This window comes from Falco rusticolus, chromosome 15, assembly GCF_015220075.1.
Source record: "Falco rusticolus isolate bFalRus1 chromosome 15, bFalRus1.pri, whole genome shotgun sequence".
In the NCBI taxonomy this organism is placed as follows: domain Eukaryota; kingdom Metazoa; phylum Chordata; class Aves; order Falconiformes; family Falconidae; genus Falco; species Falco rusticolus.
In genome coordinates, this window is record NC_051201.1 from 1,933,318 (window position 1) to 1,959,702 (window position 26,385).

A 26,385-nucleotide genomic window follows, 5' to 3' on the forward strand; every position below is an offset into this window, starting at 1 on the left:
TCGAGAGAGCATGAGAGAAGACACCAATGGAGGGAAATAACGGAAAGCAAAGATTGGACATTGGATTAAAATGGGATATATGCAAGCACTGGAGTAAGTCTGCATGGATGTGCTTGCAGCAAGTATGAGAAAGATCAAGAGAGCGCTCTGCAGTCATTTATTTGATTGAAGTGCTTCAAGATTTTTCTTCTTAGGCAGAGACTGTTTTCTTGCATGCCATTCTGATGAGATTATTTTCTTCCTTGTAGTAGAATTTTAACTCATCTGTTTCTTCTGTTCCTAGGCATTTGGGTCACCGGCCCCAGTTCCATCCCCTGAAGCATGGGTTTGATGAATGGTTTGGATCCCCAAACTGCCATTTTGGACCTTTTGATAACAGAGCACTCCCCAATATCCCTGTGTATAGGGACTGGGAAATGATTGGCAGGTAATTCAGCTACTTGCCTGGTAATGTTATTTTCTTTGCTTTCCCTGCTGACACTACAGTGCTGGAAGATAAGCGCTAGCGTAGAAAACCCATTTCAGTGAAAAGGGGTTGGCAAAACCAGCAGCTGCTTCAGAATCAGAGTTACAGACCTAGTTGGATGGGCAGTCATCTACAGGTGCTTCACTCTGTGCATAGGACTTTTACAGTGTGTCAAGCATTGGGAATATCCTGCCTCATATATGATCCAAGATCCTTATTAGAGAGTGCCCTGAATATCCTGCAGTTCAGCAGTATGCCAGTGCAGAAAAGATGCTTGTAAAAGGTCATGAAACACATGAACAGCCCTCCTGGGTCAGGCCCAAGGCCCATTTAATCCATTGTAGTCTGCGATGACCACTAGTATTGAACGCCTATAGAAAGGGTATAAGAAAGCATACGTGGAATGGTCTTTCTCTTGTATGGCGGTCCACCTTCCTAAACTGAAGGTTGTGTCCAGATCTTTAAATAGCCACTGACTCAACTTCTATGAACTAGTCTTGTCTCTTTTCTAAACCCATTCGTGTTTCTGGACTCTACAACATCCTGTGCCAGCATCTCATTTCTTGCTTTGCCCTCATACTTTTGAACAGCATTTTCCCTCTAGCCTGGGGATGCCCAATATCCAGCCTTAAAAGGCCTGGGTGGTGGTTTCCAGTGGAGCCAAGACAGAATTAAGGGAAAGCCTTGTTGGAAAACACACAAGGTAGACAGAAATGGGAAGGTATAGGTTAACTGTCAAGAGAGGTATGAGTTTCACATCTAGGAGAGGAAGCAAGGACAGTCCTTCCTGGGGAAAGAAGAGGTTTTGAAAAGGCAATGCTGGCACTCAAGCACTGTTGCCTGGGCAGTGCTTGCTGCTTCTCAGTTGTGGTTGTGGCACTCTGACTTTGCCAGTTAAAGCTGAGATAATCCAGACCTACTTCTGTGGTATGGATGCCCCTCACAGACTAGACATGGTAGTTGACCACTAAACTTTATTCTAAACTCCTAACCGCTTTTTGTAGGAATCCTGTCTTCCCCATCTCTACCTTACCATCTAAATTTAAAGTTGAAGCTTGTTAAATATGAAGCTAGATGTTTGATTCTGAGTACCAAGGCAAACCTGCAAGTTGCATGTGGACTGTCTAGGGATGTGACTGCTCTGGAGTGCCATCTGCCAAAGAGAGATGTTTGCTTATCCCATTGAGCCCTAAAGGCTTCCTGTGATGATTTCACTCCTCTACTTCTCTTGGAAGCTGGTTCCATTCTGTACTGAAAGACTTCTTTATTCCTTCTCTTCCTGTTTGTAATAACCTTTTGTCTGTTTGCATAACACCATTCTGTGCTCCAAGTCTGTCGTCTGTGCCATTCCTGTCCATTCACTTTTGAGTCGGATATCATCTTATTTCACTTGCTGTTACTCTCCTGAAGACTGCCCCCAGCCCTTCTTTGCTTAATTGGTGTCTAAAGATACTTCTAACATAATGTTTTCAAAGCAGTCCAAGTTCTGATTCCAGGATTGCTCTGTGTTGCTGGAAGTTGTTTTGTACTTCTGAAAATTTGCATTTTGAACAGCTATTTGAAGGAGTAGCAACATGAGATCTTTAAGCATACTACCCCTGTTCTGCTAGCTTAACAGTGAAAGGTCAGTGGCTCAGGTTTGTCCAAAACTCGCAGTTGTCATTAATTTAGATCTAGCTGTTTCACTGCTTTCTCTTGTAAGAAATAATATGGTGTCATACTTTTTAATATCTGAAGAGAGTTTGCTGGGTAGCAACTGTGACCTCTTTGTCACCTACTTATACAGTGAGTAAAGGGGAGGGGGGAAGCCTTTTTATGTTGTATATTCCTTAGGATTGGGGTTTTTTTTTCTCCTCTCTGATTCATTTTATCTTAAGATATTATGAAGATTTCAAAATTGATCTGAAGACAGGTGAAGCCAACTTGACCCAGATCTACCTGCAGGTACTGTATTTTAATACTGGTTTCTAAGCCACAGTGACTTCATGCTTCTTTTTTTTTGGAGAGATTTATATGGCAGAGGATGATTCTGTTAAATTCATTTTTATTGCTGTTTACAGGAAGCTCTCGATTTTATTAGCAAGCAGCAGGCCAGCCAGCAGCCATTTTTTTTATACTGGGCAATCGATGCTACCCATGCTCCTGTTTATGCCTCCAAACAGTTCCTGGGCACTAGTCAGAGAGGACTGTAAGTCTTGGTTTTGTGGGTATTGTTGGATTTTTTTTTAATTAATACCTCATGCTGCAGAAACAGAAACCCTAAGCATTGTTTTCTAGATCTGCGCATATAGATAATTTCTCAAAAGTGTATACGTGTGCTGAAATACATTAGTGAGGACTTTGCTTGGATTGTTCTTTGATGATTTTACTATAATCTGAAATAAAGATCATGTGACTAAAATGGGGTGGGAGGGGGAGTCTAAGCTCCTTTGCCAGTTGTGTGAGTAATGAAGTGCTGTATGTGGCACAGATGATTTTTTGGAAGGCTTTTGTATGATTAGTGCCTGTTTTAAAAGCCTATAAATCAGAACAGCAAGTAGAAAAGCATGCATGAAAACTGTAATTTACAGGTGGCAAAGAGCTCTGTAGTTATTGTGAGCCTTGCTTCTGAGAGTGCAGTTTCAAACCAGCATCCGTAAGCAAAGCTATGTTCTAAGTTTCAAGTCGATGGCAAAGTGGCTTTGCCTATGTTTGAGAACTTTACAGCTAGATTTGTATCAGTTGCTGGTCTCTGTCCAAGAGTGGCTTGCGTCTGAATGAATTCTGACTCTTAATACCCAAGAGAGGTTGCTCTCTTCAGGTAAGAGACGCGGGTTTTGCAGTGACAGTGGAAAACTCTGTTGCAGGACCTGATGCATAAGAGCAGTATTTCTGCAGCACAGGTATAAATTATGCCTGCTGAACATTGTGGCTGATTGTAGTGCATTATGCTGTGTGACACTTTTCCTCTTTTGCTGCCTTTAATGTTTTGCATCTACTTTTGCCTCAGATATGGGGATGCTGTGCGAGAAATTGATGATAGCATTGGAAAAATCCTAAAACATCTTCAGAAACTGGGTATCAGTGAAAACACTTTTGTGTTTTTCACCTCTGATAATGGGGCTGCTCTCATTTCAGCTCCTAAACAAGGTGAGTCTCAGATAAATAAACCTGGGCTGGGGCTGTGAAATCAGGGCTTGAATCTCTGTCTTGGGGGGGTGGGGAAGAGACATGTACCTGTGGTCTTCCTTTATGCAGTTAGGAGAAACCTCAAAATGCAGAGCGTTTATGTTTAGAGTTAGCTTATGTTCATTACTTCCGGTCACTTTTGGAGGAGTTATCCTTGTTTAAGTGGACTTTTGGCCTAACCCGGTGTGGTTGTTCACCTGTGTGCATTTCTACATGGTGCTCCGCTGTCAGGGGATGAATATTTTTTTATTTATTTAGGACCAGGCACAATATCCATCTGCCAAATGCATATTTGAGCTTTCTGAATAATTACAGAGTTCAAGAGTCCCCCCTTCTTTAGCTCTCATCAAAAATGTCAAGAAGAAAAAATATTTTTGTTACTTTGCAAGTTTTCTTTTGTTTAAATGATTGTTTCTCTCAGAGTCATTGCAAATTGATTTTATAACCCACTCTCTTCTATTTGGAGGTAGGTTGTCTCGTGGTTATTGGACCGCAGAGCAGGGAGTATCCTGAGTTCTGATTTCAGCTGAACCACTGTGTTTGACTTTGTGTAACCTGGAATCGGTCACAAGACCTCCCTGTTTTTCCTCAGCAAGCTTAGCTACAAGGTTGGGTTAAAAACCCAGGCATTTCTGCAAAGCACTTCCTATCTCTGAGAGTGAACATCCAGGGAATGCACAATTATTTTTCTCACTCTTGTATCTGCATCTAATACTGCTCTGGTACTTTAAACGGATTATGAAAAAAAGATACTATTTCTGCCTGAAAGCGTCAGATTTCCTTTAGTTACAAACAGCAGTTAACATCTTTAGAGGGAAGGAAAATGCTAGCAAAGTACTTTCTGTTTGTTTGTATGTTGTTTGGGTTTTTTTTTCTTTGTTTTGTTGATAGCAAGTTGTGTTTAACTGTCACTTTCTGTGCTGAAAAGACACTCCTACAATTTCATCACAAACAGATATTTTAAAAAAATCCAACGGAACAAACAAAAAAAACCCCCAAACAAACAAAGCCCAACCCAAAACAACCCTGGACATCTTATTTGAAGAAACATTCATGCAGAAATGAAAAAACTTAAAACTAGCCTAAACATTTCCTAGTTGACAGTGTCCCTTTGAAATACAGTGTTGCATATTGTGGGTTTTTATGGCTTTTTTTGTCTCTCTAGGAGGAAGCAATGGTCCTTTTCTGTGTGGCAAACAAACCACCTTTGAAGGTGGCATGAGAGAGCCAGCTATTGCTTGGTGGCCTGGACATATACCTGCAGGAGGGGTGAGTGTCTGCTTGTAACAATTCTGATCAGTCTAAGTGGACTGAAGTGAATGGAGTTGTTCTTGCTGGGTTCAGTGAGCTTCAGTTCAGACTTTTAACGTGCCCAGCGTGTCAGTCCAGATGCTTGTTTGAATAAGGAGCTGAATGCTGCCCCAAGAGAACAATGCCATTCTTGTTCGTTATTGTGAATTTGCATCTAGAGTGTCTAGGATCAACACTTCTGTGAGCGCCAGGCAGTCTGGTCTTTTTGTCTTCCTGCTCTATTTAAACCCTTCACTCTTTTCGACCATGGTATTTTTAGTGGGTTATATATTTGAACAAACTGAAGTATAAAGACACATTGCTAATGTGTGTCCCAGTTTAAAGGAGTGTTTTGCCCACACACACTCTCCGTGCCCTGAAGTATCAAGTGATTTGACCCTCAGGGCTCTCACTTTGGTGTTTGATAAAAGTTCCACTTGGGGGGAGGTTTAGATACCAGACTGTTGCTCTTTCCTGCCTGTACAGATATGATCACTTCAAAATAATCCTCCAGTGGCACTACCAGCCTCTCTTGTCCCAGTTCTCATTAAAGAAGGATGCAATCAATTCTTCTGCAGGCAGGGTTCACAGTAAATAATACAGATTCCTTCCCCTTTGTGAGCATCTCTCATCCCTGAAGAAAGTGATACTTCATTAACTGGGCACAGTGCTTAAGACTGCAAACTATTCATAAATAAAACATTTTTCTAAGTTGCATTCCTTTTGATGGTTTGATTGAGTCAAGATAATGATAATTTATCATTTACATTTAGGAGGAAGCCATCAGGTACCTTAGATCTGCAGCTGAGGGCAGGAGGGTAGTTTGGTTTCATCATTTTTTTTTTTAAAGCGTTCACAAAACCTACTAGGGATGTTTTATTATTTTTTTAAATTGAAATGAAAACAGTCTTTTTGTTTAAATTTAAACATTTCCATAAAGCCTTTACAAGCCAAGTACAACAGCCTTGGGCTAGCATACAAGAACATGAAACTGAAGCTGACTGTTTTGTTTTCCATGTCCAAACAAAATAATGTGCTAAAAGTAAACATGCATTATAAGTGGGGACAAGTAAATAGGAGATTTAAAAATTCTTTCCATTGTAGTAACTCAGTGTAATTAAGAACATGAGTAGAGAAATCACTGTGCCTGCTTATTTTCTAACTGTGACTGGCTGGTACCCTTCTCACAGGTAGTCTTTTGCATGTAGTGCAGCGGTGAAGCTTTACATGGCACAGAACACTCTCAGTAGCCTGGTGTGGTGCATGGCTTCTGCTTAAGGCCACAGCTGAAGCTGCTGTTTGAATTCCTGTTAACAGCCATTTCTGTGCAGAGTTAACGTGTTTGTGTCGGTGGGTGGACTGACCTACACTATACTATCATGAACCCACACATGCTTGGTGAGCTGGCGAGTGTGCTTAAGGTTTATTGGGGCACGTATGCGCCTGAAAATCCCCTCCTCCACCACTGCTGATATCATCCTTGGCACTTAAGCACATGCTTAACTTTAAATCCTTCCTGTCCTGGGCTCCAATTCGTGATGCTGCCTGCCAAATGTCTGCATCTGCAGGTGTTACATCCCAGATGTCCTCTTGGACTCCATTCGGGTACCTTGAGGAGCCTGTTCTGAACTCTGTCCCCAGGATGTGCTGCTTTGCTGAGTTAGACTCCCATATGATGCTACTGATAAATAAATATGTGATAGCTACTTATATGTCTTTTCTGCTTGTATTCTTGCCATCGAGGCTGCAGCACTGGTACCCACAGCAGCACTGACTACAGGTGAGAGGTTTGGCATTGCTTCTGTGTAATACAGCTCACGCTATGTTGGCCTGTAGGGCACCTGTAGTTATTGATTGATAATTGTCTCTTTCACTGACATGAAGTGACAGACACACATGTTTGCTAGTACAGTTTTGGCTTCTTTTCTGTATCTTACAGGGTCTGTAGCTTCAACGTCTTCTTGACTATGTTTTTAAATCAGTCAGCCTAACTCCTGTGTAGTCCAAGTAGCTGTAAAACATGGGGAAACTGCTTCAAACTCCTCATTGCTCTTTCTTTTCGAAAGTGTTGAAGGAAACAAAGGCTTGGGAGCCTTGAACCAGGGTGGAAGTGAAAAGCTTCTCAGGAGTGCCAAGCACAAAGCTGAAGGGTCAATTCCTTCCTACACTGGGGTTGCTCCAGGAGCCCTGGTTGTTCCTTTCCAGCCACAGACATTTTGAGGAGCGGACAGACAGTCAGTGACCATTTCAGCACAACTGCAGCCAGAAAAAGAGAGTTTGTGTCTCTGGCTAGTGAAATCCAGTTATTGAGTGAAAGGCTTATTCCACTGATGGGATCTGGCAGTTTATTAATGACCTTATTGATATATAGGGTTGGGGGGGGGTTGTTTTTATTAAAGAATACATTTGTTTGCTGAAATAAAGGAGTACCGTTTTATTTAAACAAAAGAAGTTAGGTGACAGGATTGTGAACACTTGGCAGGATATCGATAGAGGTTAGGATAATTGGTGCAGTTGGCTGATTTGCAGTTTTTTGGGGAGAGGAATGCCTCGGGAGTGTGTGTTGCTCTTGGCATCAACATTCAGTTAATTCTGGTCCCCCCTCAGGAATATTTATTCACACACAAACAGGCTTTCTGCAGTTTCCTCCTCAGCTACGTTTTCCAGGTGAATTCACAACAAATCAGCATTTCAACATTCCCCACATCACATCTGCCTTCTGGAAGGATCCAGCTGGAAAAAAAAAGAATCATATTCTGTTGGTATTTGAATCCTCCTTCTCTCTTCCCTCACCCTCCTCCCCTTCCTCTCTCGTGCCTGCTTCCTGAAGGAGAAAAGAACATATCAACCCAAAGACAGCATTGCAACCTTTTCTTCACTATCTCCCATGGGGCGCAAATTGAAATTGAATTAGACAGGGATATCAGGTCTGCTTGCTGTGATAACTGTAAAAGGATTTTATTTAAAAACACCCTGACATTTGTTCACCCAGTTTCAAATATTTAGCTTTCCTCCTTTCCATTCCTGGCGGGGGCGACTTTATTAATTGTCGCCTTTGATTCAGAGTTAAAGCTTGAAAGCACTGATAACAGCAGTGGTGACTATTTCTTCTAGCAACGTGGCCCACAGCAAAAGGATTTCATTTTCTTAAAGACGTTATGTGTATACTGAGAGTTTATTAAAAAGAAGGGGGGGAAGGAGGGGGGAAAAATCCGTTCTTACGTGCGTAATACCGGCTGTTTCTCACTGATACGAGCAATATCTGATCTCGCTCTTTTTTATATATTATTTATTTTCTCTGGGCTGTTGCCCTCTCTGGATTTTTCTTTTTCTTTTCTTAAAATAAATAAATAAATGGGAAAGGCAACTAGAATGAAAGAGCACTGTTGACAGGAGAAAATGGTAATTTTTTTATTTTTCTCTGAAAATACTTCAAAGTTTTATATAAATATTAACCTTTCCCCCCTCCCCCCTTCTTCAATGTGGTGCTGCAGAGCACAGATAAATCCAAGTGGCTGTGGCATGGGCATTTAATTTCCTTAAGAAGTTTTCTCTGCTTCACGGAAAAATGTTGTCTGAGACCAGAAACGTAATTGGATGATTAAAGAGAGTCATCTACATCTGGTTATGGTTAATAAGGGCCAGTACAAGAAGACCATAGTGGCCCCACAGGATTGTCACAACACGATGTATAAATTAGGTGATATTAGAGGCACAAGTCTCAGGTCACCGATTGCCTCTTGCTGCCTGTTATCAAAAGATTGAGGCGAGGGAATGCAGTGACAACAAGTAAAGTGACTTTTGGATTTGGCTTATAAATTGTGAGAGGTCTAATTACAAAAAGTGTCAGAAACCAGTTTGCCTGCCTGCTCCTGACGTAGCAGTTGTCAGGGAGCAGACGTGTGCCAGATCTCCTCTTTATTAGACTCCAAGCTCTGCATATGGTGTTCTGCTGACCCTGCAGCTCTCCAAAGGCATGCTCGGGGTAAATTAGCCAGCCGATGAGCCTACAAGGGGCTGAGCATCTTCGCTGAGATGCTGAGTGCTTGTAATCCCCTTTGACTGAGGGAGTGCAGCGTTCCCAACACCAGTGGCTCATGAAGCTGTCCAGCTCTGTAAGGAGTGAGCTGGTGGTTTGGGGTTTTGTACACTGTTTTTTAATGTGTCCGTCCTTTCTGAGTGCACAAACAAGACCAGAGAAGAGCCTATGCAAGGGGCCGGTCCAAGGAGCACGCAGCAGTGTCCCGCAGCTAATCCCACAGACGACGTGGCCAGCTTTGGTTCTCCCCAGCGGTGCACCTTTGCCGAATGGCCCCGGGGAGACCAAGGAGCAGGGTTACACCATCAGAGAGCTCAGTTCTGTTTCCCTCTCCACAGCTGTGTATCGGAAGATCCCCATTCTTTTCTCCATGTAGGGAGGGAACTTGACATATACATCTGCTTTTTGTGAGGGATTTGTGGGCTCACCTCTGTTTGTCACTGCCTACAAGGACAGGCTGAGCATGACCTCTTTCAAGCTGCCTGCTGCAGCAATGCCTGTGAATAAGGCTTAACCTCAAACGCCCGAGACCTTCTGCAAGACCTATTGATCTAGGTCAACTGATCCAACTGCTTTCCTGGGCAAGGATTTCCATGGTCAGGCTTCCTCTTGTGCTTAGAGTTTTGCACTTTGTTTTCTTCTTAAGAGTTGTGGAGGTATTCTTGTGTGCAGCTTTAACTTTATGTGTTCCTGCCAACATCTTTTGATGAATGAAAGCCATTAAATTTTGAAATTACTATAATCAAATAATGTGATATTGTAACGTTAAACTTGTAATTAGTCCCCTGCATGTTGCTTTCTCCAGTTTCTTTCTTTTTTTAACTTAATTCTTCCTTTGTATTCACTTTTTTCAGCCCAGTCTCTTAATAAAAGGCTTAGTGTCCCAGCGAAAATAGCATTTTTCCCTTTAGTTTTTTTTTCTAGAGTCAGCATCTCACAAAAATTCATTTATCATGTTATCATTTGTTTTCGTATTTAAGTAATGGGTGTCAGCTTTCAGGCTGGGAGTCTGTTTGTGAGTAGGAAGAGGATTCAGAGCTAAAAAGTCTTTGGTAGTCCCAGCATTGTAATGTTCACACTGCCATTCACAAGGCTGCTGCTAGGACTTGGATTTCAGTCAGAAAGTGCTTCTGTACTTACAGATGGGGGCTTGTATCAGATGGCTTCTTGTTTCCGAACAAGTGGTATGGCTGAAAAGGCTCTTTTATGTTGCATCTTGTGCTTGTGTGTCCTGGTGCGAAACAGTCTTGCTCTTGATTTGAATGTATCTGCTTTAATTTAATGTGTCACTGGCTAATTAAACATCCTGCAACAGGTAACTGCAGCATACTGCAAGCAGAGTGGGAGCAAAGATGCAGAAAGAATCAGTCAGAACAGACTTTTTAGTTTTTTAAAATATAAATAATTAAGACCAGAGAGATTAAGTATGGCTTCCAATTAAGGAAAGGGAAAAAAAAACAGGGGGGGAGGGAAAAAAAAGCTTGCACATCTCCATTGGCGCCAAAACCAGATGTTTTTCTCCCTTATTAAAATATATACTAAAAGTACCACAACTTTACAGTTCTTGTATTTCTGGAAATGGTTTGCAGATTAAGTCATTGGGCTCTTTTTGTTATTATCCATCTGTCCCTGTGCTTTCTGGGAAATCTCTCAGGGCAATCTGGATTCCAGAGATGACCTGGAGAGGCTAGAAATCAAGGACCCTTTTTAGCGCCCCTGCCCTGGGTTTAAGTGCTGTTTTTTCAATCCACAAATTACTTGCAATTTGCAAAATTAAGTTGAACTCTGCAAAAACATGCTCCTGTAAAGCGGGTACATACAGAGAAGTGAGAAGAGAGGAAAATGAAAAAATGAATCAAAATGCAAATGTTCACTGGAAGTGGAGAAATATGGATCATCTGCTTTCTTTTATTATTTTAATAGGAGGTTTGCTGGTGACCACATCACTGTAAAGGGAGATATTCTCAAAAGACGTTTAGCTGAGAGGGAGGTTCAGGAGCCAATGCTTCTGCTTGGCGGAACCAGCCTGTTTCATTTTGGCTTTTACTGAAGGTCTTTTTGCAAATGCGTTTCTGTTGATTTTTCAGGTCAGTCATCAGCTGGGCAACGTGATGGATTTGTTCACCACCAGCCTCTCCCTGGCGGGATTGCAGCCTCCTGGTGACAGACAGATTGATGGCATTGACCTTTTACCTGCCATCTTGCAGGGCAAGCTAATTGACAGGTTAGTTATGAGCCCAGAGCTCCGACCCTTGCATACTAACTGAAGTGATGCCAAATTTTGGTTTATTTTTTAAATCAGATTTACAGAAATATTTTATAAACTGAATTGATGCCTCTTTGCTCCTGCTCAGTGAGGTGGGGTAGCACCAGAGATTTACACTTTGTGCTCATTCTCCAGTGGAGCAAGCAGAGGTGGGATTTCCTGACATGTGGCATGTTGCCATACAGTGGAGTCTGGGGACAGATGAAAATGTCAGGGGGTTAGCAGGGATCCCTGGAACAACATATGGCAATAGGGGAGATAAAAGCTGAGAAACGTAGCCTGGGTAGGGGAGAATACATTATTTATTACTGGAAAAACATCCAAGAGTATGCTGGGTCCTTATAGCCCCTGCTCGCAAGAGGTTGAAGGTAAAAGCTGCACTGCTGCAGCTGATCTGGAAGCTCATCTCCTCCCAAGGTCCTGTTTCTGTGGATGCTTTTGCAAGAATAGATTTGGGTTAAAGACCTGGGATCTTTATGGGCATGGAGTGCTGTCAGCTGTTGGGTACAGGCACCAAGATCTGACAGCAGATATCCTTGGTGCTCTCATTGGAAGGGCTGGAGGTCAAGAGAGGTCTTGTAGTTGTGATTTTGATGAGAAATTTGGCAGCCTGGGAAACCTGAATATAAACATATTCTTTGTCTGTGAGATAGCAAAGAAATGTATGTATGGAAAACATACTTGAGTTCTTTTCTGTGTTGGATGTGAGCTTTTATTCTGTAAAATTGCATTTGTGCCTGTTAAGCAAAAAGCATGCCTACCGTATTACCTGAGAGCTCAGCCAGTGGCTGATGAGAGGCATTGCAGGTTCCTCAAACAGTTTATCCCATCTATACTTCTGAAAGTTTGTAAAGCTGCTTTGTTGTTTTAAAAGATAACTTCATTGCAGTCACCAACCCCTTGGAACTGGTGCTGTTTGTGTAACAATAGCAGTCACTCATGGCACATCATGGCTTTTTTTTTTTTTTTTTTTTTCCCCCAAACCCGACCAGGTCACAGTTTCCACAGCCCCCCAGAAACTTTCCAGGAGATGAAGTTGTTGTGTTCTTTTAATCTTAAAAAGGAAAAAAGTGAATGGGGCTAAAAGAAATCAGTAATAGCAGAATTTAGAGTATGTACTGTAATCCTCTTTCAAAGATGGATTTTTTTTTTTAAAGCAAAAGCCTAACCCCCACTTCTTCAGTCAAAGGGGCACATAATAGCTTGTCAAATAGTGAGTGTTTACAGCAAGGAAAGAGGAGACTGGCATACTTTGTGGCATATTTCTTTGGGCTTTTGTTTAATGGTACTGGTTTAAATCAGGTTCTGTACTTGGGCAGATCTCTCAAGCTGCCTTTATTTCACCGGCATTTCAGGTGCCTTAAGGATGCAGGAGTGGGCTCTGCTGGCAGTGGCATTTCCCCTTTGTTCACGGACAGTTCCTGGTGACAAAGGAGAAAAGCTCATCCTTTGTGTAAGGAACCTGCAGGGGAGGCTGCAATTTTAAAATAGAAGAGATCTAAGGCCACTCCTGTCATTCAGACATGGATATTTTAATCTTATCTTGCATTTAGGGATTGTTTTTTCAAGGTGGCATCACTAGAGTGAGTATTTTTTGCTGAGTGGATCTCTGAAGGAAAGACAAAGATGTATGTACCCTACTGACAGTGATAAACAGATTCACCGTCTTGTCCTGTCAGCAGCCTGAAACAACTGGAAAGAAGAGCTGACTAAGTCTGATGTCCCTGTGTGATGAGCTCCACCAACAAATCAAACTTCTCTCCTGCAGATAGTCCGTTTCAGTAAAATTTTGTACTCTTCCCTCAAACAACAGTAGCATGTTATTGGGGGATACTGCCAGGAATGATGCCCTAGGAAGGGGTATTGTGTGCATGTGGGTGCAGACCAAATGCTTCAAGCAAGGTGCATTTCTCAACTGTATTTTTAATTAGGAAAACCTTCGGGGGAAAAAATTGCAGTTTTCAGTGGTATGTTTAGATAGTGCCAAGGGAGGTTTTGCAAAAAAAAAATAGTCAGGAGATAATAAAGCATGTCTGGCTGCCAGGTTTTTCCATACAGAGTTTTCCTCAGGTGTCATCCAGAACAGACCAGCACCTGGTGTCCTCCCTGACAGACTCTCCTGTCCATGTGACACTAACGGTACATAGCTTGGTGCTGCCATAAAGTGGAGACTAAGCATCACAGAGTCTGCAGATCCCCCTTTCTCTTGTGTGCGCGCGCACACACACACACGCCACTTCTGAGACATTTGGTGTTTAAATCGGCATGCTCTATAGGAAATAACAGGGTCTGATAGTTCAAGGATTAACAATCACTGGCAGCCAAGCTGTATAATGTTTCATTCTTGCGCTGTGTGAGCTCTCAACTTGATGAACACTTTAAAAAATGTTAATTGAAAACGTTGCAGTAGAGACTATTAGGAGGCAGCCTGTTTCTGACTGATAGCCGAATCGGAAGTCAGACACCATTAAAGTGTTTGTCTCCCTTATCAGCGAGGCTGCTGCGGTGGTGGCTGCCTGGGTCTAGTGTGTTGGCGTTTCTCATGCAGCTCTGCTCTCCTTCTCAGGCCCATATTCTATTATCGTGGCAACGAGATGATGGCGGTGAGAATCGGGCTTTACAAGGCTCACTACTGGACCTGGAGCAACTCCTGGGAGGAGTACAGCAAGGTAACAGGACACTGACCTGCACCCTGGTCTCCTTGGTTCTGCCAGGGAAAAAGAACCCTTTAAAGCAAAGTTTTAATTTGGGGAATGTCACTGGGGCACTTGCAAACCAGCCTATTATTCACAGCCTCTTAAGAGCTACCAGATCTGCTGGTGAAGAGGTGTCACCCCTCTACTGAAATCGGAGACAAGTGAAGGAAAATGAGCAAAGTCCAAGTTGTTCTGAGGGGTGCTCCCTTTAATCAGAACTTAATGCCCCTTAATATTCAGCTTCTTTCCCTGTGGAATTCTGAGCTTTCATGTGTACCCTTACAAAGTTTGGAGTCCGATGCTGAATTGATCACGTATCTTACAATTTCTAGTACAGAAGACCTGGTGCCCTGAACTACTTAAATGGAATAGGGATGGGTTTGTTGGTTTGGCTTTTTTTTCCCCTTGAATGGGAAAAGGAAAGCCATAGGAACGGCACAGTGGAAAGAACAGCGGTTGTTGAAAACAGTAGAGTACATGTATTTAATCTATTATCAGCATTTTTGTGAGCCCATATCACACTATAAGATGTTTTACATTTTATTTGCCAAATAAGCACAGCTTTTGTAATTTCCTGGCTGATCTTCTCACAATTGGATGTTAAGCACTATTATTTTTCTTCTTTTGTATCTTTCTTGCCTCAGACTTGTGTACTAAACTCTGGGGCATTTCTTGAATGGCAGGTTCACACATGTGCCTTGCTGATTATACCTTTAGACATGAACTAAATGCATTATGGCACAGCTCTCAGCAATTTTGACAGCAGGCTGGTATTGGGGAGGGATTGTTTGTATGATTTTTTTTATGTCTTTTTTTTTTTTTTTTTTAACTTATGGTGGGTCCTCAAGGCATCACAGGTGCAGAAATAAGTGCTGATGACATTTGTCGATATAAAAGTGCATGGTTTCTTTCATTGGGATGTCCTGGGGGTAGAACGAAACGTCAGCTCCAAGGGAGTCATTTACATTCAGGGCTGTAAATATGTGCATTTGTCTTTTTAAGACTGTAATGCTCCAGGAATCAAAGTTTCTGTTTTACACAGAGGAAGGAGGAGGAAGGTTGGCTCCAGAAATGCATTGCACACTGTCTCAATGCTAATTCTACGCAGCTAAAATGAGATAACATATCTGTCTAGGTTAGTATGCAAGTAAAACCCATATATCACACGAGGCACGGTGTGGAGGATTTTCCCTGTGTGAGACACACTGGGAGCTTGCATGTACGTGTGTATGGGTACATGAATGGGCTTAGAGGCATGCTTTTCCCATGTGTGTGGAAGATAATGTCACACGTTATTTGCTCTCCATTGTCATATAAGCACATACACACAGTTACCTACCTAGCTGGGAAATAAATAAACGTCTGCGTTGATCTAAACTTATTTGTACATGTCTGAGTATGTGTGTAGCTGTGATAATGGGGACCAGTTACTCATTTCAAAGGCTCTCCTGCTGTGAGCAATGGCAGTTGTGCAATTAAGGAATATTTATTTCTTTCTAAGTCTTTGTTTAACCACTGTCTGATAAAAGTCAGCAATTATACTGTACATCAGAGAGATTATTAAAAATTCACTTGCTTTCCTGCAGCTTGTATCACATGTGGTTGATGTGGGTAAAATTGGAGCACATTAGTGGACAGGCTAGCCATTAACAACATGCAGAGGAAGCCGAGACTGAAATTTGTTCCAATTCTCCTCATGTCCTCAAGCCATTAATTATAAACCTTGCAAGTTTAAAAATAGGAATAAATCAGAATGCAGGACAGTTCTACAGTTCTGAGTCCTGTTTTAGGAGACCTGTAATCTCACCTTACAATACAGTTGCCTCTTTTAGTGACTGGTTTTCCCAGCTGTATTGGTATTGGACTACAGTTACGCTGCCAGAATATAAAAGGCCAATTTGTTTGCTAATTTAATTTGAAAAATGTATTTAAATACAAGCACGTCTGCGGCATTAGGAATTCTGACTGTTGGCAGGTTTGCCGTTCGATAAGTTTGATTTGCTATCCCAGTAGAACTTCAGCTAATGAGGCCTTGTTGTATGATCTTTAGCATGGGTTCCTACCATATTGTGAATCCAGTGTGATGACTTAGTAAACTTCCAAATATGATACTCTCTCTGTGTGAAGGTCCAAACTCAGACGTGGAATAAACAAGTGTATCTGGTTGGCATGTCACCCATTTGAAAGAGATCTGAAGTTGGCCAGATGTGTCAAAACAGCTGTCTGCAAATTTTTAAGAGGGTTGTTTTATGGGTAGTTGAGTATCTCATTATTTTGACAGATACATGGCATGTTTTAGCCAAACCTTCTTTCACTTTCAGAATTCCCTTAATTGACAGTGTGGGAAATCATTGATACAGAAAACTTGAGCTGTTTTTAATGCACACTCTGTGAGTTTTTGTTTGACTTTTAGATGAGATTATAGCATTAAAGCAGCCAGAACCATGTTTTCATGTTGATATTGGAAAATATGAAATTGGTGCATGTCCTGGGTCTGTTTAGGACTACCAGGTCTTTCAGGATTAACTAGAAGGAATGTGTGCAATTTTGGCCTCTAACCTGGAAAGCTATGTGTTTCATTGTGGCATAAGTTAGTTAAGTAATAAAATATGTATACACAAATAAAAATGTACCGGAGAGACGCAGTTTACGGAAAGCAAAGCCTAGCAAAGCAGAAAGGGATATAAATGCTTCTCTCCATATGGCACTTGGAATATTTACACTGGAACGATCCCATGCAAGCAGTACACAGGTTTACAGTCATCTTAGACTCCCATGACATTAACATGCCCTTACTGGTCTGCATCCTCTGCCTTATGGCCTGGGATTAAAATTTGTCATCTTTCACAAAGATGAAGTGTGCTGTTCTGTTCTTCCTATTTTTTGTTTGTTTATTTTTTAACCCTCAAGCAATTTTTTTCTAGTCTGACTCCTGTCATAAAGTCTCGTAATCTTTCTCAGTGCTGGAGGATACCTTGATGCTGTCTTTTCTGCTGGCTTAACTTGATTACTCTGGTAACTTGCATTCTTGAATGGTTAGTCTCTTGAAAGCATAAAGGGAAAGCTCACTCAACAGAAGCAAGTGAGTGTAAGCACTCTGTGGGACATTGTCCTGTAGGTTGCATAGGATGCTTATTTGGGTCTGTTTACCTGGCTTCCATCTCCTTTCATATAGGTGGCTCATGTTTACATAGTTTGACATCTCTGACATTCAAGACATGAGAAGTGGGACAGAGGTAAATGAAAGGAAACATTGCTTGAAAAATGTGTTTATATTTTTAAATAGTAGAAAAATTGTAAATAGTTTGGTGGGGAGAGAGAGATCTTCCTCCAGCCCAAGGGCTGACTCCCTGTTGCTCTAGGACTGGTGGATCTCAGTGCATAAGCTTTTCCGCCATCATTGACCAGCTTTTTTCTTGTAGCAAAAAATCAGTAGTGATAAAAATAGCCATGCACTGTGTGTTGGAGCGGAAGTAAGAACTAAGGATAAAGCTGGGGAGATCCCTCTCTTGTATGGTGTAACACGCAGGACTTTTACTGGAAGTCTCCTGTAAAATGCTGTTCTTGTTGCTTTCACCATCCGTCCTTTTAACCTGTAAGTCATGCTTGTTCATTACCAAATTTGAACTGGATTGCAAAGTGCATGACAGATCATGCAAACTTGGCGTTTCTGTTTTACTGCTGTTCGTGCCCAGAGCCATGATGCCAGGTGCACAGCGTCCCATTCCTCAAATACGCACGCCGAGTCTGCATTGTTATGAATTATTTTGTCCACTGGGTTGAAGGGAGAGGTACATTTCACCTTCCTTGTTCAGGAGAGGTCTGAAAGCAGGGGGAAAAAATGAGTATTCTCTATGGATTTATCTGAGTAGTTAGCAAGTCCTTCAGGAATTGCCTAATTTAATGCTATGTAGAGGAGGCAGGAGTATGAGCTGGCAGGAGAAAGGAAATTTCCTTCTGCCTGCCACAGAGACTATCCAGCAGAAAATAGTTCTTGTGCCCTCCAAGAGCAGTGGTGCAAGAAAGGAAAAAAATAATTAAGAAAAAAAATGTGGAAAACGCCCTTCAGTTTGTTGGAGAGTGGCTGATAACATCAACCTTTCTGCTGTCAGCTTAGTATCTTGTTAGTAGTCTTCAGTGGTTTTTCATGAGAGCTCCTGTGTCTTTAAATGATTGGTGTAGGTGCCTGCCAGAAGACCCTATTGTTTTAATGTAAAATGCCAAAGGGGTTATTCCTGCTGCAGTCTGTCTGATTGCCCTTCTCCTCTACGTGAAGGGATCGATAAAGCCTTTTCTGCAAGGGGGATGTGAAGTCAAGTAGAACCTCACAAATAATGACATTTGATTGTGGTCTTCTGAGCATATGAGCTAGCCATTGATCGCTTCTGCTTGAGAGCCGCTGGAGCCTTGCTGATCTGCCCATCTTCTGGGGTCTCTTCCAGACAGTTAACACATTAGAAGCAATTTTTGTTCAACAGGGTTGAAGCTTGGCAGTCACACTTTCAGGTGTCTGGTCATTCAGAGATCCAGTTTGGGAGGCTTTTGCTGGGAATTGCCAGGCGAGTGAGAACAACCACTTACCCAATGCTGTGGCAAGCAGCGAGAAACAACGTTCCTGGCTTTAATTAACTGCTGTTCTTTTCTCCTTCCAATATTAATACAGTTCTGCCGCTCTGGGTTTTGTGTGGCGGAATGAGGAGACATGACCAGGAGACAGACCCCAGATTTGCTGCGCCACTATCAAAATCTGCAGCCGCTTGTCAAGTCGGAGGGATCTGGGATAGCGCCAGTGTGACGAATTGCCAGAGGGCTTACGTTAACACAAGTGGTGATTCCATCGCTTGGCGGAGAGCCCAAACTGGCAACCAGCTGTATTTGTCTCATGTCTATATTGACATAGCATCTGTGGTCCATTTGCTCTGGAAATTAAAGCATAAGCTGTGCAACCAATAGCTGCTAGATTTTAGGAACGGAAAAACAATCCAGGTTACATGATTGCTGGGGAGAAGGGCAGAAAGACGTGCTCGCTGAAAGGTTTACCTGATCTGCAGGAAATGTGGGTTTGGGGTTTTTTTTAAAATAATTGCTGGAATTTGTCCTGCAGCAAACACGTCTGCACAGTGGTACAAAATACTGCGCCTGTGTAAGAGACTGGGTGCAGGAGCTAAGCTATTTCTGGTTGCCATCTGATGCTCTTTTATGGGCTCCCTTAGAAGGCATCGAGGCACTCCAGATAGGATATTCTGGTTTGGCTTTCATGCTTTTGTAATTGAGGAAAAAAGCTCCAAGAATTTGCTTAAACACAAGGAGTGATCTTTCTACTTTGTTTGATCAGTGTTACCTGTGAACATGCAAATTACAGTGGATGGTGTGCAAAGTAAAATATTAGGCATGTGCTTTAACTTGCTATTGATCCCCTGCATACTGTCATTAACAGTCTGACAAATAACTAGCTTGAAGGAAATAACAGCAGATGAAGTGGTAGTTGGTTTGGGGTTTGTTATCCTGGTGATAGGGCAGGCATAGCTACCTCTTTGCTCTTCTCAGACATAATACATCTTTATTTCTGGGTGAAGTTGCCATCTTGTTGACAATGCCAGGGAGCTGAAGCTGGTCCCTTGGTGTAAATGGGGAGAGCTCCTCTGCAGCCTATGGAATGATGAGGCTTTTGCTGCTGCTGGGAACCTGGCACATTTGCATTTATTGTTAAAGCCTGCAGTGTTCTTGGGTCCACAAGGCACGTTGTCGGCTCAGGCTTTTACCAAAAAACAAAAAAAAACCAATAAAAAAAACCCAGAAAAAAAAAAGAAAGAAAAAAAAGTAAAAAAGTTTTGTTTAATGAAGGGCAAGAAATGATCCTAAATGGTGACATGATTTAAAATTATCGTCTAGAAGACAGTCCCCTTCCTCATCAGCCCTGTTCCGCAGCCTGCTGGGGTAGCAGAGCTGGAAGGCAGTTCCTCTCCTACCCAAGGCATACACAAGGAGTTTTGGCATGTCCCTCTGCCCCAGCTCCCAGTACCACACATGACCAAATTTACATGCTTCCCAAACAACCACAGGCATTGTCCAGATGCTCCAGAGTGTGGATTGTCTCATCTTTAAATATTTCTTAAATCTCAAACAGATTTACTTTACACTGGTTTTGCTCCAGAAAAGCAAAGCAATCCAGACTTGGGGACCTCAGACTTTCAGTTCACTGGTATAGCTGGTTTTTCTCTTCCCATCCTGAGAACTGAAAAGGCTTTGACTTACAAAACAGAATGGCATAGAGCTATGGATGATAAATTAAATATTCTTTTCTGTCAAAGGGACAGAAGACTAGGCTCATACTTGTATCTGTAATGTATTACTTTGATGCAGGACAATGCCTTGATGAGGGGTGTAAGAATATAATTTTATGTCTTATTTTTTGCTCATTTGTTGATGAGCAGGTAGAAAATAATTTAAACTCTCTCTGTGGGCTGAATATTGGCAGTTACACAGTATGTAAAAATAATAATAGTCAGTTTTATTTATGAATATAGAAAGGCCTTAGAAATTTAAAAGGTGGTTTCAGCCATATTTTAAGTGTTTTATTTATCAATATCATAAAACGATATGCTTGATTTTATTTTTTAATTTATTTTATTTTTTCCCCAATAGACTACTTCTGAAAAGGGTATTGAGTGCTTAGATTAGAAAGACAGGTAGCTTTTGGCTAGTGGCATCAGGCAAGTTGTCACAGCACTTCCTTTCCTGGGAGCCTTTGGGATGTAGCCTGGGCTGTGTGCTGGAGTCTCAGCTACAAGGACTTTATGGGAAACAAAAGATAAAATGTAAACAGAGGATTCTATAAACAAATACCCAAGAGACTAAAATCTTCTTTCAAACTAAAGCATTTGCAGCTGAAGAGCATTGTACCAATTAGCAGGCTCTTAATTAAATTGCTTGTTTGATTTGCATCCAAATTATAATTTGGATGTTATGTAGGCTTTGATACCTTTTCATTAACCGTTCCTTTTGAGGAAAAAAAATAATCTGTTTTTCACTGTGTGTTTCAGAGGCCTGTGGCATTGCAAGGTGGAAAGGTCAATCATTTTTGTATCCATTTAAAGTCCATTATTAGTAGGCCACTACAACCTATCAAGCAACTCTCTTATTTTTCCAGTCAGTGATTCAGGAATCTATAGCTCTGTGCAGATAAATGGGATTTCATGGGCTTCTAAACTTCTTGCTTTATTGAAAAGCAGAATATTAACTGCTCCACTGATCAGCTGTCCATTAAAAACACAGGATATTTTTAGAAAATTGTTTGCCAATCAAATCCTACCAACATCTGTAGAGAGCCTTTTCAGTTTGTTTGTTTTATAAGCAAATGCTAGAGCTGCTTTCCCACCTCCATTGAAATATTCCCATTTACCTTCTCTCCATGTCTGTGTCCGTGTCTCGGGGCATTTTGAGGTATTGTAAGGAGCTCAGCATGTTAGCTGGAATTGTAAACCTGAGCTTTAACAAGTTCATTTGGTGCTAGTCCTTGCTGGCCTATGGGGCCCCCTGCTTTATTTGCCATTCAGTGAAATTAGTGCTTTGCATTTTTTGCTGTTCCTAGGGCTTAAATGGGTTCTGTTAGCCCTCAAGACTGCAGGCCAGGCTCTAGGTGGTTAGGGAGCTCGACACCTGGCTAATAACTGGCTGGGCTTCGCGAGATGCAGCCTGGCAAGGCATGCAAGGGCAGATGCAGATTGCTTGCTGCGCTGGACTTTAGAGCAGGTGGCTCGCTCTGTCCCTCTGTGGCCGGCAAGTACTTTTAACCCATTGCTGCTAGCAAAGGAAGAGTCCCAGTACTTGCGCCCTGCGTATCCACTGCTGGGATTATCCCAGCTTCTAACCCTGTAGACTTGAATGTTAGTGACAGGAACATCTCCAGACAATACAGTTCTTTCAGCCCCGATGTGCCTCAGTAACAGCTTGCTATGAATCGGATCAACAAATGCACCCATTTCTTTAAAATTATCCAGATTTGCTCTGTTCTTCATCAAAACAGATCCTTCAGGTCTGCTGTCAGATGCTGGCAAGCTGTTTTCAGGGAGGCTAGCAGGTGCCCATTGCCTCTCAGGGTGATGCCCCTTGGTTTGGCTGGATGTTTCCCCCTGGGACTGTTGCTTTTTGATGAGAACTGCCAAGTGATCCGATGCTCTCTGTGTTATTTCAGAGCCATAGAAACCAAAGAGAAGATAACTTTCCACATGCAGAATTTTTATGATTAAGTGGTTTCACCTCTTTGTCTTTTGTTTTGCCATTTCATTTTAATGAATATTTTATAGAGATTACTTTTTTATAAGGCAAGAATGTAAGGCCTGCTTCAGCTTTTACGTCAGTGTGATGCCAACACTGTCAACTTATTTTACACCATCAGATCAGAATCCATTTTGCAGACTGAAGTGGGCTCTCAGTTTAAAATAGTTCTGGGTGTTGTGGGTATGCTGGAACAAGGTGCTGAAGAAAGTGGCATCAGCTAAAATTTTGCTCCCTCCCCTGCTTCACCCTTGATGACCTTTCTCCTTTTCACCGCAGGGCATTGATTTCTGTCCCGGGCAGAATGTCTCTGGAGTGACAACACATACGCAGGAGGAGCACACTACCCTGCCACTTCTTTTCCACCTGGGGAGGGACCCTGGAGAGAAGTACCCATTAAGGTGAGCCAGTTAATGAAAACGTGGAAACTCAGCACTGTCAGCATATGCTTTGTATAATTAATTTGCCTTGATAACTGTTTCTTGCAATCTGCTTGAAAACTGTCCCAGAAAGCCATTACTGGTGAGAGTAGTAAAATGAAAGGAACAACCCTTTGTTTTCAAATGATCAGGTTATATGGATGTGCACGTGTCCATGGCTTGACTTGTCAGTCTGTTCTTGTTCTGTATCCTACAACCCAAAAAAAAGGTTTGTAAATTGCATGCTTTTGGACAGGACAGGACAGGACTGAGTGCAGGACAGCTGTGGAATAAAGTGGTGGTGCTGGCAAGCATGCGCATCAGAGCTGTGATTCTCTGTGTGTTTGGGGCTAGGGAAGAAATTACTAGTGGTCTTTGCACACTGCCATGTTTTTCCTCTGTGCATTGGAATCTGTGGTTGGCAAACGTGGTAACCTTCCTATCTCCTAGCACCTGCTAAAGGAGCTTCTCCAGAGAAGAGCTTCTTTAGCAAGAGGACTTTCTTCCCAATCCTGTTCCATCCTTGGACTCTCCTGGCTGTCTGAATCCATTTTGCTATAAGCCTACTATTGTAATATTTATCTCTGGCACACACCATGCCCTGAGAGATTTCTGTAGGGATTTATGTAGTCATCAGCCAGCACAGCCCACTTATAAACCTGCCACCTCCAAAAAAAGCTCCCAAGGTGTCCCCACCTCCCTCCCTCCTTCCTTCTACTGACTGAGTTTTACCCTGCAGCAAAACTAGCTGTAAACAGGGGCATGCAGCCTCATCCCTCACCGGTGTCTCCAACTTGGAGAATGTGGAAATAAATAAAGAAAAAATAGTGCTGCTGTGACTGCCTGCACAGAAATGGGTTTGTGCAGCAGCTTTAACAGAGAGATGTTTTCTGAGCTGACAGGACTGCAATTACTCAACTGTTTTAAATAATTGAGTGGATACACTCGCTCCATTGCTTTCAAAAGAATTGAGCCTGTGCTGTCCACTAAGTGTTTTCACTAGAGAGAGGAGAAGAGGAAAAATATTTTCACTTCTCTCACTTAACAGATGAGCACCCTAGAGGTGCATTATGCAGTGTATAAAGTTCTTCAGGAGCCCAGAACGTTAGCTCTTGCTTTCTATTGCATTTCAGCACTAATAAATAAAGCAAATTCTGCAGCTCTTATATTTTGAATTCAGCTCAGTGAAACTACATTACTGGGTTGGGATTCCAGATAAGACTGTCCCCTGTTCAGTTTAACAACTGTTTTGGTTTAGGAAGATGAGTGGATAGAAGTGACCTCTTTTTTTCCAAAAATTAAACAAATGGGTAGCATGAAGTGAACTGTAGTTCGCCTACTCTTTGTGTTTCCTCTGAATGTGAGCGAAAGGGGCTCTTCCCTAAGAGGTGTTGGCAGGACACCTGCTTCCCTGTTATTTAGATGTTCTTTACCACCACCATGGACTGAGCATTGAAATAAATTCCCGTGTTAGATCTGCAATCGTTTCTCATACAGTTCCATTGATTTCTGGACATTCACGAGCTGTTGCTTTGATTGAATTTTATGGTGAGATTATGACATGATTATGGAAAGCTGTGATGTTTAATATGCAGACCCTAACAGAAAGCCTCTTTTTAGTAAATGAATCTTCCTTTCTGCAGCACGTTCTGTTGCTATTGTCTCCTCTCTGGTCACAATGGAAAACTCATGGGAAGTGGGTCTCCTATATCAAATGTGGTAATTTAATTATCCTCATTTGTGGAGCTGTTACTGTTGTGTATTTTTATTTGGTTTAATTATCCCCCTTGGCAGACAGCCTGTTGGGAGTCCCAACACTAATGTTTCTCAGAAGGGAATCCAGCATTCTCCTCCAAGCGTGCATCTGTCTGTCCGTACACGCTGGGTGTGCTCATATCGCTTGTGCTGCAGCCCTAGGTTTGTGTGTTTGCAGTCTGTGTTAGCCACGCTCCTCTGTTCACCCTCCTGCAGCCCTGGAGGAACAGGACATATCGTACAGCTCCTTCACCAGCATGGCTGCTCTGGTGCATTGTTATGTCGCCAAAGCAGTTAGAAAATTCTGCATTGCACCCCCGATTTATTGGTACCTTTCCCTCTTTTATGTAATTTACTTTTACCATTTTGCTTTGTTAAACCTGTACTGGATTTTATTAGTTTTCCTGCTGCTGTGGAACAGCAGCATAGCACGCTGATGCCTTGTTCTTTCTGCCAGCTTTTGCTCAATTTTGATTTCATTTATTCCTTACTTTAGTGTAGACTTTTCTTCCTAAAATTATTTCAATAATCTGTTATATCTCTTGATTTTCATTAGTTTGGAGTGGGGTCACATGCAAAACCACCAGTGAGAGGTTTCATTGCTGCACGTGAAGGCCAGGCATCACATCTCACTTCCAGAGAGATTTACTGCTTATGTGTTTGGACTGTTCTAGGATTGTAGGGGATCTCCGAGCCAGGGCGTCTGACAAATCAGTCAGCTGCAGCAACGCTCTTGACTTGCAGCGTGCTTATGCTCAGCTAGTCTCATCTGAAATGTCTTTTGGTTGTGACACTGTGCACACTTAGAGACTTTTTCAAGGCTACAATTTCAGTTCATCTAATAACGTGGGGATTGGCCTTTTCAGTCTTCGCTGGAGAACTGGCTGCTAAAGGGATCACTGAAGGTGGAAGTCCTTCAGGATCTAGAGACGGCATGTAAAGTTTTCAGTTCCCTGGGTTTCATGGTGAAGCAGGACAAGTCCTTCCTCTTCCTGTCACAGTTCACTGGATTTCCTGGAGCCTGCCTGGAAACACTATCAGCAAAAGCTTATCTCCCACTGGAGCACTTTTCATGCAGTGGAAAAACTGGCCAGGCAATTACAGGCAGGTCCTGTCATCATGTTGAGGACACGTCTGGCAGTTCGGAGCCATATGGCACCCTGCACTTATGTTCCCCTTCATGTAAGGCTGCACATACATCCCTACCCACATCTGACTCTAGGAACAGACCCACCCAACAGGGTTGTAACTGATTCTTCCTGCTATTGCCCCTCTGATTTTGGCTGGACTGCCTCCTGCACGGACCCCAGCTTCTGCCAGGGGGGACAGTTGTGTTTACCTCTTCACCTTGAAAGATAATTACTGATGTTTCCCCAGAAGAGAATTACTCTTGTTTCTGTACAGTCTGGACTGGAACTTCCCCCTGGCAATCCAATCCATGGACTTTGCTTTTTGTTAGCTGGGATTCATAGCAGTGCCAAATGCATGTTACGGTTCTTACACTGCCTGAGCTTGCCCAGGTGACAGCACATTTACAACATCACATCAACAGAGTGGATGGAGCAAGATCCCTGTCCTGTAGTTGACCTTCAGGACTGACATGCTCAGTGCTAGCATCAGATACATTCACTACCAACCTCTTACCTCCCTCCCTCTTGGAAGGAGGAGGACTATCCTGAGGACTGCAGGACTTTGGGCTCCTAGCGTTGAGAGAAACTTGGCACCATAGGACAAGCTCAACATTTATGTGGCTGCAGGGTGAGGTAGGGCATGAATGCGCCTGCAGGTACTGACCAAGCAAAACTGGCATCTGGAGTGACTGGTGACTGTAATAGGAACACCTGCAATACCAGGGTGTATATGGGTAATATACGTCAAAGAAGTGTGGTTACTGGTAAATAATTTTCCTTTTGGTTGTGTAGTGGTAGTGTAACTGCACTGTTACATAAGTAAGAGTTACCTTGTTATCTGGTCCTTCTGTAGTGAGAAGTGAACCTTTTGTATCTTTT

At 42.3% G+C, this 26,385-nt stretch overlaps 1 protein-coding gene across 1 annotated transcript in view; it reads left to right on the forward strand.

Annotated features, from left to right (window-relative positions):
* Positions 1 to 26,385, forward strand: part of GALNS (galactosamine (N-acetyl)-6-sulfatase) — a 48,875-nt gene that overhangs the window by 9,243 nt on the left and 13,247 nt on the right. The window contains exons 5-12 of the mRNA XM_037408668.1: positions 284 to 427; positions 2,344 to 2,410; positions 2,527 to 2,654; positions 3,456 to 3,595; positions 4,800 to 4,903; positions 11,051 to 11,187; positions 13,796 to 13,898; positions 22,482 to 22,603. Of these exons, the coding sequence (XP_037264565.1) occupies positions 284 to 427; positions 2,344 to 2,410; positions 2,527 to 2,654; positions 3,456 to 3,595; positions 4,800 to 4,903; positions 11,051 to 11,187; positions 13,796 to 13,898; positions 22,482 to 22,603 (945 nt within the window). The remainder of the gene's footprint in view (positions 1 to 283; positions 428 to 2,343; positions 2,411 to 2,526; positions 2,655 to 3,455; positions 3,596 to 4,799; positions 4,904 to 11,050; positions 11,188 to 13,795; positions 13,899 to 22,481; positions 22,604 to 26,385) is intronic.